Genomic DNA, 13,101 nt, shown 5'->3' with positions numbered 1-13,101 from the left:
ATTGCTAATCTTCCTGATATTCATTGTTTTTTACAACCTTTGGTTCGTATAAAACCTGTCATTAAGTCAATTTCTCCTCCTTGGAGTTTGAATTTGGTTCTGGGGGCTCTTCAAGCTCCTCCTTTTGAACCCATGCATTCTTTGGTCATTATATTACTTTCTTGGAAAGTTTTGTTTCTTTTGGCCATCTCTTTTGCCAGAAGAGTCTCTGAATTATCTACTCCTTTTTTGTGAGTCTTCTTTTCTGATTTTGCATCAGGATAAGGCGGTGCTGCGAAATTCTTTTGAATTTTTTACCTAAGGTTGTGAATTCTAACAACATTAGTAGAGAAATTGGGGTTCCTTCATTATGTCCTAATCCTATGAATTCTAAGGAGAAATCATTGCATTCTTTGGATGCTGTTAGAGCTTTGTAATATTATGTTGAAGCTACTAAGTCTTTCCGAAAGACTTCTAGTCTATTTGTCATCTTTTCCGGTTCTAGAAAAGACCAGAAAGCTTCTGCCATTTCTTTGGCATCTTGGTTGAAATCTTTAATTCATCATGCCTATGTCGAGTCGGGTAAAACTCCGCCTCAAAGGATTACAGCTCATTCTACTAGGTCAGTTTCTACTTCCTGGGCGTTTAGGAATGAAGCTTCGGTTGATCAGATTTGCAAAGCAGCAACTTGGTCCTCTTTGCATGCTTTTACTAAATTCTACCATTTTGATGTGTTTTCTTCTTCTGAAGCAGTTTTTGGTAGAAACGTACTTCAGGCAGTGGTTTCAGTTTGAATCTTCTGCTTATGTTTTTTCATTAAAATTTTATTCTGGGTGTGGATTATTTTTGGCAGGAATTGGCTGTCTTTATTTTATCCCTCCCTCTCTAGTGACTCTTGTGTGGAAAGATCCACATCTTGGGTAATCATTATCCCATACGTCACTAGCTCATGGACTCTTGCTAATTACATGAAAGAAAACATAATTTATGTAAGAACTTACCTGATAAATTCATTTCTTTCATATTAGCAAGAGTCCATGAGGCCCGCCCTTTTTTGTGGTGGTTTTGATTTTTTTTTAAAGCACAATTATTCCAATTCCTTATTTTATATGCTTTCGCACTTTTTTCTTATCACCCCACTTCTTGGCTATTCGTTAAACTGAATTGTGGGTGTGGTGAGGGGTGTATTTATAGGCATTTTAAGGTTTGGGAAACTTTGCCCCTCCTGGTAGGAATGTATATCCCATACGTCACTATAAGGTAAGTTCTTACATAAATTATGTTTTTCACATTAGTCCGGAGTAGGGTGGAATTCAGTGATTTGATGAACATATAAAGTATAATTTATAAATTTCATGCAATATAATATAATTTTTATTTTATCATGTAGATTTGATATGAGAATCTTCTATGTACATTTAAACTGGGTTGACCTATCAAGTTACAGGAAACAGATGAGAGCATTAATATAAGTACCATCTATCATATGAATTATTTTATAATACATATTTTAAAATTAGTTAAATTAGTGGTTCTTAGTTTTTATCGTTTTTAAAGGAATCCTTTAATAAATAAATAAATTGGTATTTGATTCCATTATAAAAATATTCACAATGAAATGTTGTTATAAAAGTATGTTTTTTGTATTTTTCTTGTATTTTTCTGGTATTGATTTTATATTTATTTTTATCAGATCAACATTTTAATTTTTCTCTATGTTTGAAACTGTTTCAACACATATGATGTTTTTTTAGTATTTACGACATGAAGTCCATTTTATTTGTAGGTAATCAAATATTTTTAATGTGCAATATCATATATTCAATGTGTTGTGTACATTATGCCCTTAACAAACATGGCCTCAGATGTATCCGAGAGCATTTCCAAAGAAAGGATGGCCTTAGGTACCGCTATTTAAGATGCATTGGTGGTTTCAGTGGGCAGCCTCTGACGAAGGCTGCCCACTACAGACGTCCCTAGGGGGAAATATAAGTAAGTGGCTTTCTCTCCTGTTCATTCCTTCACGGGCTCTGCTTTTAGACTTCTAGATTGATCTGCTGCTACTGAGAACAGAAAGTGAAAGTTAAACAGCCATTTTACAAATGTGTGCTAAAAGCAACCACTAGATGGAGCTGGTTTGCAAGAAATCGCAAACAAATCAATATTACAGCCACTTCTGAGGATTTTTTTATTTAGGAAAAAATTGCGACTCTCTCGGTTTTAAATCGCATATGCGATTAATCGTGCAGCCCTAATCAGCAGTAAAAGCGTGGAGCAGCAGCCCCTCCAAAATAAGCATATAGAGCAGGTTCCCAGGCAGACTGACACTGTGGGAACATACAGCAGACATTAGTGAGGCTGTACATGAACCTGTCCTCATGCACACTGAGTAAGGGCAAGAAACGCAGCAACTCCTTAGAGACACTGCAGAAAAATCGTCACTAAAAAAAATCTCATTGCAGAAAATTACAAAAAAGTTCTGCCTTTGGGGCTCTGGGAAAGTCACTGGGTTGCAGCATGAGAGACCAGAGTTCAAGACCCGATGGGGACGTGACTTTAGCTCAGGTATTCTTTCCAAAGAACATTCTGGAGCTAGGAGTTATCCACAATTCTCTAGTAGCGTGACTTCATCTGTGCTCTGTCTGTTTTCTCAGATTCCAATCAGTCCACATGATTTCTGTGACTTACATCAGTCCTCAATGAAGAGCTACGACTGACGATGAGGGAAGTCTCTCTCGCATCCTTCAGTGGGCCCTTCTTCCTGTGGCTTTCTCCGATCTAACTCTCAGGTGGGGGTTCTGGAGATCGATTTCATGACTTTTCTCCTCTATATCAGGGTCAAAACCCACATCAAGCGGTAGCGGACCTTGCTGATTCTATGTTCTCCAGTTTGGCAGCTCAGAACTTGTTCAATGGATCTGGTGCGGAAGGACCTTCAACTTCAAGGTCTTTTTTCTTTTATGAATCTGTAGTCCCTCTATGGCGAGCAGTGGAGATGGACACTTTATCCTCTCTACGAGGGAGTTGCTGGAGGTATCACAATATCTAGCGCTACTGTCTAACAATTGAGTCTCAAATTTTTCCTTGGATCAAGGACCTTCTCCAAGAGGGTTCAGAGAAGAGTTTTTCCTATAGTTCTTTATAAGGACTGATTTATTCCCGTTCAGTTTTGTTATTTAATGGATTAGCCAATTGACTGGATGTCTAGTCTTTTATTCTGGTTCGTATCAGGCCTGTGTTTCAACCAGTTGCTCCCCTGGTCCTTCGTTTTTGAGACTTCCATTCTGTAACTGTTTAACTTTTTTCTGAGACACTTACTCATAGAGTTTTAGGTTTATCAGGCTAAAACAGTTCTTCTTTCTTCTCTCTTCTCTTTCTTCTCTCTCTTCTCTTTCTTCTCTCTCTTCTCTTTCTTCTCTCTCTTCTCTTTCTTCTCTCTCTTCTCTTTCTTCTCTCTCTTCTCTTTCTTCTCTCTCTTCTCTTTCTTCTCTCTCTTCTCTTTCTTCTCTCTCTTCTCTCTCTTCTCTTTCTTCTCTCTCTTCTCTCTCTTCTCTCTCTTCTCTCTCTTCTCTCTCTTCTCTCTCTTCTCTCTCTTCTCTTTCTTCTCTCTCTTCTCTCTCTTCTCTTTCTTCTCTCTCTTCTCTTTCTTCTCTCTCTTCTCTTTTTTTCTTCTCTTTCTTTCCCAGTGCGGTTTCATATCCCGGGCATTTGAGTTCGAAGCTTCCAGGGAACTAATCTGCGAGACATCTTCTTTGTCCTCTTTGCAAGACATTTTAAAATTTTTACAATCTTGATGTTTTTGCATCAGCTGAGGTTTCTTTTGGTAGAAAGGTGCTTTATGTGGTGGTGCCATCAGTTTAGGTACGCCTGCCTTGTTCTCCCTCCCTGTTATTCTGTGTCCTCTCTGGCTTGGGTATTGGTTTCCTAACAGTAATGAATGGAATCGTAGACTCCCCATGCCATTGGAAAAAAACACATTTCTCTTGTTAAGTGTATCCAGTCCACGGATCATCCATTACTTGTGGGATATTCTCCTTCCCAACAGGAAGTTGCAAGAGGATCACCCACAGCAGAGCTGCTATATAGCTCCTCCCCTCACTGCCATATCCAGTCATTCTCTTGCAACTCTCAACAAAGATGGACGTAGTAAGAGGAGAGTGGTGTATTATAGTTAGTTTTTTAACTTCAATCAAAAGTTTGTTATTTTTAAATGGTACCGGAGTGTACTGTTTCATCAAAGGCAGCATTAGAAGAAGAATCTGCCTGTGATTTCTATGATCTTAGCAGAAGTAACTAAGATCCATTGCCGTTCTCACATATTCTGAGGAGTGAGGTAACTTCAGAGGGGGAATGGAGTGCAGGTATTCCTGCAATAAGGTATGTGCAGTAAACATATTTCTAGGGATGGAACTTGCTAGAAAACTGCTGCTGATACCGGATTAATGTAAGTTAAGCCTAAATGCAGTGATTTAATAGCGACTGGTATCAGGCTTATTAACAGAGATACATACTCTTATAAAAGTGTAATATAAAACGTTTGCTGGCATGTTAATCGTTTTTATATATGTTTGGTGACAAAACTTATTGGGGCCTAGTTTTTTCTCCACATGGCTGGCTTGATTTTTGCCTAGAAACAGTTTCCTGAGGCTTTCCACTGTTGTAATATGAGTGGGAGGGGCCTTTTTTAGTGCTTTTCTGTGAAGCTAAAAATACTGACAGACATTCAGCTTCCCTCTGCATGATACAGGACATCTCTGAAGGGCTCAAAAGGCTTCAAAGTCGTGTTTGAGGAGGGTAACAAAACTGTGGCAGTTGTTGTGACTGTGTTTAAAAAAACCAAAAAAAAAAAAACGTTTTTGTCATTTATTATTCTGTTTTTGTTATTAAGGGGTTAATCATCCATTTGCAAGTGGGTGCAATGCTCTGCTGACTTGTTACATACTGTAAAAATTTTGTTAGTGTAACTGCCTTTTTTCACTGTTATTTCAAATTTTGTCAAAATTTGTTTCTCTTAAAGGCACAGTAACGTTTTTTATATTGCTTGTTAACTTGCTTTAAAGTGTTTTCCAAGCTTGCTAGTCTCATTGCTAGTCTGTACAAACATGTCTGAAACAGAGGATACTTGTTCATTATGTTTAAAAGCCATGGTGGAGCCCCATAGGAGAATGTGTACTAAATGTATTGATTTCACCTTAAACAGTAAAGATCAGTCTTTATCTATAAAAGAATTATCACCAGAGGGTTCTGTCGAGGGGGAAGTTATGCCGACTAACTCTCCCCACGTGTCGGACCCTTCGCCTCCCGCTCAAGGGACGCACGCTAATATGGCGCCAAGTACATCAGGGACGCCCATAGCGATTACTTTGCAGGACATGGCTGCAATCATGAATAATACCCTGTCAGAGGTATTATCCAGATTGCCTGAATTGAGAGGCAAGCGCGATAGCTCTGGGGTTAGACGAGATACAGAGCGCGTAGATGCTGTAAGAGCCATGTCTGATACTGCGTCACAATATGCAGAACCTGAGGACGGAGAGCTTCAGTCTGTGGGTGACGTCTCTGAATCGGGGAGACCTGATTCAGAGATTTCTAATTTTAAATTTAAGCTTGAGAACCTCCGTGTATTGCTTGGGGAGGTATTAGCTGCTCTGAATGACTGTGACACAATTGCAGTGCCAGAGAAATTGTGTAGGCTGGATAAATACTATGCAGTGCCGGTGAGTACTGATGTTTTTACAATACCTAAAAGGCTTACAGAAATTATTAGTAAGGAGTGGGATAGGCCCGGTGTGCCCTTTTCCCCACCTCCTATATTTAGAAAAATGTTTCCAATAGATGACACTACACAGGACTTATGGCAGACTGTCCCTAAGGTGGAGGGAGCAGTTTCTACTTTAGCAAAGCGTACCACTATCCCGGTTGAGGACAGTTGTGCTTTTTCAGATCCAATGGATAAAAAATTAGAGGGTTACCTTAAGAATGTTTATTCAACAAGGTTTTATTTTACAGCCCCTTGCATGCATTGCGCCTGTCACTGCTGCGGCGGGATTCTGGTTTGAGGCCCTGGAAGAGGCCATCCATACAGCTCCATTGACTGAAATTGTTGACAAGCTTAGAACTCTTAAGCTAGCTAACTCATTTGTTTCTGATGCCATTGTTCATTTGACTAAACTAACGGCTAAGAATTCCGGATTCGCCACCCAGGCGCGTAGGGCGCTATGGCTCAAATCCTGGTCAGCTGATGTGACTTCAAAGTCTAAATTACTCAAAATTCCTTTCAAGGGGCAGACCTTATTCGGGCCTGGTTTGAAAGAAATTATTGCTGACATTACTGGAGGTAAGGGTCATACCCTTCCTCAGGACAGGGCCAAATCAAAGGCCAAACAGTCTAATTTTCGTGCCTTTTCGAAATTTCAAGGCAGGTGCAGCATCAACTTCCTCTGCTTCAAAACAAGAGGGAACTTTTGCTCAATCCAAGCAGGCCTGGAAACCTAACCAGTCCTGGAACAAGGGCAAGCAGGCCAGAAAGCCTGCTGCTGCCTCTAAGACAGCATGAAGGAGCGGCCCCCTATCCGACAACGGATCTAGTAGGGGGCAGACTCTCTTCGCCCAGGCGTGGGCAAGAGATGTTCAGGATCCCTGGGCGTTGGAGATCATATCTCAGGGATATCTTCTGGACTTCAAAGCTTCTCCTCCACAAGGGAGATTTCACCTTTCAAGATTATCTGCAAACCAGATAAAGAAAGAGGCATTCCTAAGCTGCGTACAAGATCTCCTTGTAATGGGAGTGATCCATCCAGTTCCGCGGACGGAACAAGATAAAGGGGTTTTATTCAAATCTGTTTGTGGTTCCCAAAAAAGAGGGAACCTTCAGACCAATTTTGGATTTAAAGATCCTAAACAAATTCCTCAGAGTTCCGTCATTCAAGATGGAAACTATTCGAACCATTTTACCCATGATCCAAGAGGGTCAGTACATGACCACAGTGGACTTAAAGGATGCCTACCTTCACATTCCGATTCACAAGAATCATCATCAGTTCCTGAGGTTTGCCTTTCTAGACAGGCATTACCAATTTGTAGCTCTTCCATTTGGGTTGGCTACAGCCCCAAGAATTTTTACAAAGGTTCTGGGCTCACTTCTGGCGGTCCTAAGACCGCAAGGCATAGGGGTGGCTCCTTACCTGGACGACATCCTGATACAGGCGTCAAGCTTTCAAATTGCCAAATCTCATACAGAGATAGTTCTGGCATTCCTGAGGTCGCATGGGTGGAACGAAGTGAACGAAGAAAAGAGTTCTCTATCTCCTCTCACAAGGGTTTCCTTCCTAGGGACTCTGATAGATTCTGTAGAAATGAAAATTTACCTGACAGAGTCCAGGTTATCAAAACTTCTAAATGCTTGCCGTGTTCTTCACTCCATTCCGCGCCCCACGGTGGCTCAGTGCATGGAAGTAATCGGCTTAATGGTAGCGGCGATGGACATAGTGCCATTCACGCGCCTGCATCTCAGACTGCTGCAATTATGCATGCTCAGTCAGTGGAATGGGGATTACACAGATTTGTCCCCTCTACTAAATCTGGGTCAGGAAACCAGAGATTCTCTTCTCTGGTGGTTATCTCGGGCCCATCTGTCCAACGGTATGACCTTTCGCAGACCAGATTGGACAATTGTAACAGATGCCAGCCTTCTAGGTTGGGGTGCAGTCTGGAACTCCCTGAAGGCTCAGGGTTCATGGACTCCGGAGGAGAAACTCCTCCCAATAAATATTCTGGAGTTAAGAGCAATATTCAATGCTCTTCTGGCTTGGCCTCAGCTAGCAACACTGAGGTTCATCAGATTTCAGTCGGACAACATCACGACTGTGGCTTACATCAACCATCAAGGGGGAACCAGGAGTTCCCTAGCGATGTCGGAAGTCTCCAAGATAATTCGCTGGGCAGAGACTCACTCTTGCCACCTGTCAGCGATCCATATCCCAGGTGTAGAGAACTGGGAGGCGGATTTTCTAAGTCGTCAGACTTTTCATCCGGGGGAATGGGAACTCCATCCGGAGGTGTTTGCTCACTTGGTTCTCCGTTGGGGCAAACCAGAATTGGATCTCATGGCGTCTCGCCAGAACGCCAAGCTTCCTTGTTACGGATCCAGGTCCAGGGACCCAGAAGCGGCACTGATAGATGCTCTAGCAGCGCCTTGGTTCTTCAACCTGGCTTATGTGTTTCCACCGTTTCCTTTGCTCCCTCGTCTGATTGCCAAAATCAAACAGGAAAGAGCATCTGTGATATTGATAGCGCCTGCGTGGCCACGCAGGACCTGGTATGCAGACCTAGTGGACATGTCATCCTTTCCACCATGGACTCTGCCTCTGATACAAGACCTTCTAATACAAGGTCCTTTCAATCATCCGAATCTACTTTCTCTGAGACTGACTGCATGGAGATTGAACGCTTGATCCTATCAAAGCGTGGCTTCTCCGAGTCAGTAATTGATACCTTAATACCGGCACGAAAGCCTGTCACCAGGAAAATTTACCACAAGATATGGCGTAAATATCTTCATTGGTGTGAATCCAAGAATTACTCATGGAGTAGGGTTAGGATTCCTAGGATATTGTCCTTCCTCCAAGATGGTTTGGACAAAGGATTATCAGCTAGTTCTTTAAAGGGACAGATTTCTGCTCTGTCTATTCTTTTACACAAGCGTCTGGCAGAAGTTCCAGACGTTCAGGCATTTTGTCAGGCTTTAGTTAGAATTAAGCCTGTGTTTAAACCTGTTGCTCCTCCATGGAGCTTAAACTTGGTTCTTAAAGTTCTTCAAGGGGTTCCGTTTGAACCCCTTCATTCTATTGATATCAAACTTCTTTCATGGAAAGTTCTTTTTCTGATGGCTATTTCCTCGGCTCGAAGAGTCTCGGAGTTATCTGCCTTACATTGTGATTCTCCTTATCTGATCTTTCATTCAGATAAAGTTGTTCTGCGTACAAAACCTGGGTTTTTACCTAAGGTGGTTTCTAACAAGAATATCAATCAAGAGATTGTTGTTCCATCATTATGTCCTAATCCTTCTTCAAAGAAGGAACGTCTTTTGCATAATCTAGACGTAGTCCGTGCCTTGAAGTTTTACTTACAGGCTACTAAAGATTTTCGCCAAACATCTAACCTGTTTGTTGTTTACTCTGGACAGAGGAGAGGTCAGAAGGCCTCGGCAACCTCTCTTTCTTTTTGGCTTCGGAGTATAATCCGTTTAGCCTATGAGACTGCTGGACAGCAGCCTCCTGAAAGGATTACAGCTCATTCTACTAGAGCTGTGGCTTCCACCTGGGCCTTTAAAAATGAGGCCTCTGTTGAACAGATTTGCAAGGCTGCAACTTGGTCTTCGCTTCATACTTTTTCCAAATTTTCCAAATTTGATACTTTTGCTTCTTTGGAGGGTGTTTTTGGGAGAGAGGTTCTACAGGCAGTGGTTCCTTCCGTTTAAGTTCCTGCCTTGTCCCTCCCATCATCCTTGTACTTTAGCTTTGGTATTGGTATCCCACAAGTAATGGATGATCCGTGGACTGGATACACTTAACAAGAAAAAACATAATTTATGCTTACCTGATAAATTTATTTCTCTTGTAGTGTATCCAGTCCACGGCCCGCCCTGTCCTTTTCAGGCAGGTCTAAATTTTAATTAAACTACAGTCACCACTGCACCCTATGGTTTTCTCCTTTCTTGGCTTGTTTCGGTCGAATGACTGGATATGGCAGTGAGGGGAGGAGCTATATAGCAGCTCTGCTGTGGGTGATCCTCTTGCAACTTCCTGTTGGGAAGGAGAATATCCCACAAGTAATGGATGATCCGTGGACTGGATACACTACAAGAGAAATAAATTTATCAGGTAAGCATAAATTATGTTTTATGCTTACCTGATAAATTCTTTTCTTTCTGGTATGGAGAGTCCATGACCCGCCCTTTTATAATTTTAAGGCGGCATTTATTTGTATAGGATCTTCAGGCACCTCTATACCCCTTGCGTTTCTCTTTCCTTTTCCCTCGGCTGAATGACTGGGGATTAGGGAAGTGGGAGGGATACTTAAGCTTTGCTGGGTGTCTTTGCCTCCTGGTGGCCAGGAGCTGAATTCCCAACAGTAATGAATGGAATTGTGGACACTCCATGCCAGGAAAGAAAATAATTTATCAGGTAAGCATACTTTTTTTTTTGTAATTTATGTTCCAACTTGTGAATTATAGTGATATTTTAGAGCATATTATCGTTTTCTCGTTTTGCTGATTTCCCCTCCCCCCCAAGTTTTTGAAGTATTTTTAAAATTTATTTTGTTTGCTTTTAAAGTTCTCTGTGAAAAAACTTGAAGATTCCTTAAAATACACTGATGGTTTTGACCAAGATTCATTTAGTGCAAAAGGTGAGTAAGAGAAAGGAAAAAAATAAATGTATATATTTACCAAAGTGTTCTTTTATATTAAACTAGTCCTAAAGCCCGTTCACACGGGCCGTGTTGTATTATATATATTCTCTCTCTCTCGCTCTCTCGCAGGGATGCGCGTCTGATCAGCTGTGCCACTTGCCGGTCCTCGCGCTGCTGTTTTTTTCACCCCTGCGCGTGCGATCAGCTGTGCCCTTTCACTTGCCCGGTCCTCGCGCTGCTGTTTTTTTCACCCCTGCGCGTGCGATCAGCTGTGCCCTTTCACTTGCCCGGTCCTCGCGCTGCTGTTTTCAGCTGCAGGGGTGCGCGTGCGAGGTCGGGTGGGTGCGCAAGGCCAAGTGTTTGTCTGTACTGCGCATGACGGCTTCAGACAAACACTTGTCTTTTATAATATAGGATTCAATGTGTACACACCTTTTTACGTGAACTTTTACAGTTTAGTAAAATGATCTGAGATTTTATTTAAAGTGATTGTAAAGTTTTTAATGAATTACTGCCCAGTATCTAAAAATCTTAGACAGGGGCACTTTAATATATGAAATATGGTAAACATACCGCTGTTCCTCCACAAATCTGTCTTCCTCCAATCATTGTGTGCCCCACAAGTTTGGGTGCCCCCTTTGGTATCAACTATTGGAGGAAGCCAGATTCGCCTTCGATCTGCTCAATACAGTAGGGGATGCGGGCGGAGGAACGGCCGTTTGTTTACCTTAAAGCCATGGTAAATATTTTAAATAATGGAAAGTCTTTGTAAAGTTTAATGAATTAAAGTGCCCCTGTTTTTAAGATTATTTATAGATACTGGGCAGTAATTTATTAAACTTTACAATCTTTAAAATATATTTTAAAACGTCTGTAAATAAAAAGTAACTGTCTTTAAAAAAAAAAAAAAGAAATGTGTATTTTCTGATATATTTATACATATTTTTTTTTTTTATGCTCTTAAAGTGAGAGCTGTTGGCATTAACATAATAATATAACTTTCTATAGTAAATTTATTTTTAAAAAAATTGTGTTTTATTAGGTTTCTCGGACATTGCCACTTGGTATTCATTTAAATTTTTCCCCTTTACAGTTGTGACGATTACACAGAAAGTAAAACGCTTCACAGAAAAATTGTCTCGTGATGGAACTTTAAAGAAGTGTACTGAAAAATCCACTTGGTGAGTTTTTTGGGATGCTCTCTATTAATGCATTTGCTGTAGTGCTTCTGTTTCTTCACCTCAACAGTTAAGTTTTCTCAACTGGCTGCTTGGTCTTGGAGGCGGGTCCCACTGTTGTCATCACACTACAGTGTTTACAGAGAGCGCAGGGGCTGTGCAGGGAAGCAATTCAGCGTGATGCTTCCAGCTGCTGGCTGACCCGTGCTCTCTGCCTCTATAGTCAGATCAGAGTCGCGACCCGTGGTTTGAAGAAACCTGATATAGATAATGTGTTGTGTCTAGGCAATGGCGTAAAATCAATTTAAAACTAACCTTTTTCATTATGGCTTTGATGTAAGAATGTAATATGCTTTTCTGGCTTGTCAGAAACTTGTGACTATGATTTTTAACAAGATTGAAAAAGACTGCACAAATGTGGTTTTCTGTTGTTGCAGTCTTCTATCACTGCTACGTTTTAAAGGAGTCTTAAAGGGCATTGAAACGGATTTAAAAAAAAATAAATGGTGAGGCATTGTGTATCATTACCCAGTATTCCCTGCTCCAGTGTTTAAATGTCAATGCAATGTGCAACCACAAGTTTACAGAAACTACTTTTTAAAGGTATCGTATTCCCTAACATTTTCTCCCCTTTAAACTGTTCCCAATCATCCAATTTTACCAGCTGGAGTGTAGTAAATTGTTTTACAAATACATCCTTTTACTTTATTTACAGATTTAAAATAGCTGATTTTGATTGTGGTATCCCCACCTATACTGAAAGTTTATATACTTAAAGGGACACTGAACCCAATTTTTTTCTTTTGTAATTCAGAAAGAGCATGCAATTTTAAGCAACTTTCTAATTTACTCCTTTTATCAATTTTTCTTCGTTCTCTTGCTATCATTATTTAAAAAAGAAGGCATCTAAGCTTTTTTTTTGGTTTCAGTACCCTGGACAGCACTTTTTTATTGGTGGATGAATTTATCCACCAATCAGCAAGGACAACCCAGGTTGTTCACCAAAAATGGGCCGGCATCTAAACTTACATTCTTGCATTTCAAATAAAGATACCAAGAGAATGAAGAAAATTTGATAATAGGAGTAAATTAGAAAGTTGCTTAAAATTTCATGCTCAATCTGAATCACGAAAGAAATTTTTGGGTACAGTGTCCCTTTAAGTATAAGCTAAAGAAAAGCTGTGTAAACATAGCCAACATAAGAAATTACACTACTGGTAGAAGAGATGAGCAATGAATATGTAAAAGTATTAGTCATTGGTATACAGACAGATAAAGAAGCATGTGTGTGTACAGAAAGTGATAAAAGGAAATCTAATTTCCCTGCAAGCGCAACCCATTTTGATGGGTTGTGGTGTCCAAGAACCCCCAGCTATTAAAGCTAAAAAAAAATCTAAAAGGAGCAATGTCTCATATATTTTGTACTCTGCAGCTGGTGTAAGTAATTGGAAACACATTAAGGGAAAACAATTTTACAGGCAAACAACCTGGGTGATGCAGACATCATTGTTTTATTTATATATTATATATCATG

General features: G+C 40.6%; 1 protein-coding gene across 2 annotated transcripts in view; it reads left to right on the top strand.

Annotated features, from left to right (window-relative positions):
* Positions 1-13,101, top strand: part of DSN1 (DSN1 component of MIS12 kinetochore complex) — a 93,191-nt gene that overhangs the window by 34,885 nt on the left and 45,205 nt on the right. For both annotated transcript variants that reach the window (XM_053717917.1, XM_053717916.1), the window contains exons 4-5: positions 10,314-10,386; positions 11,483-11,570. In XM_053717917.1, coding sequence (XP_053573892.1) covers positions 10,314-10,386; positions 11,483-11,570 — 161 coding nt within the window. The remainder of the gene's footprint in view (positions 1-10,313; positions 10,387-11,482; positions 11,571-13,101) is intronic.

This window comes from Bombina bombina, chromosome 6, assembly GCF_027579735.1.
Source record: "Bombina bombina isolate aBomBom1 chromosome 6, aBomBom1.pri, whole genome shotgun sequence".
NCBI lineage: Eukaryota > Metazoa > Chordata > Amphibia > Anura > Bombinatoridae > Bombina > Bombina bombina.
Note: the sequence above shows the minus strand (reverse complement) of the source record. Positions and strands in the feature narration are given on the sequence as shown.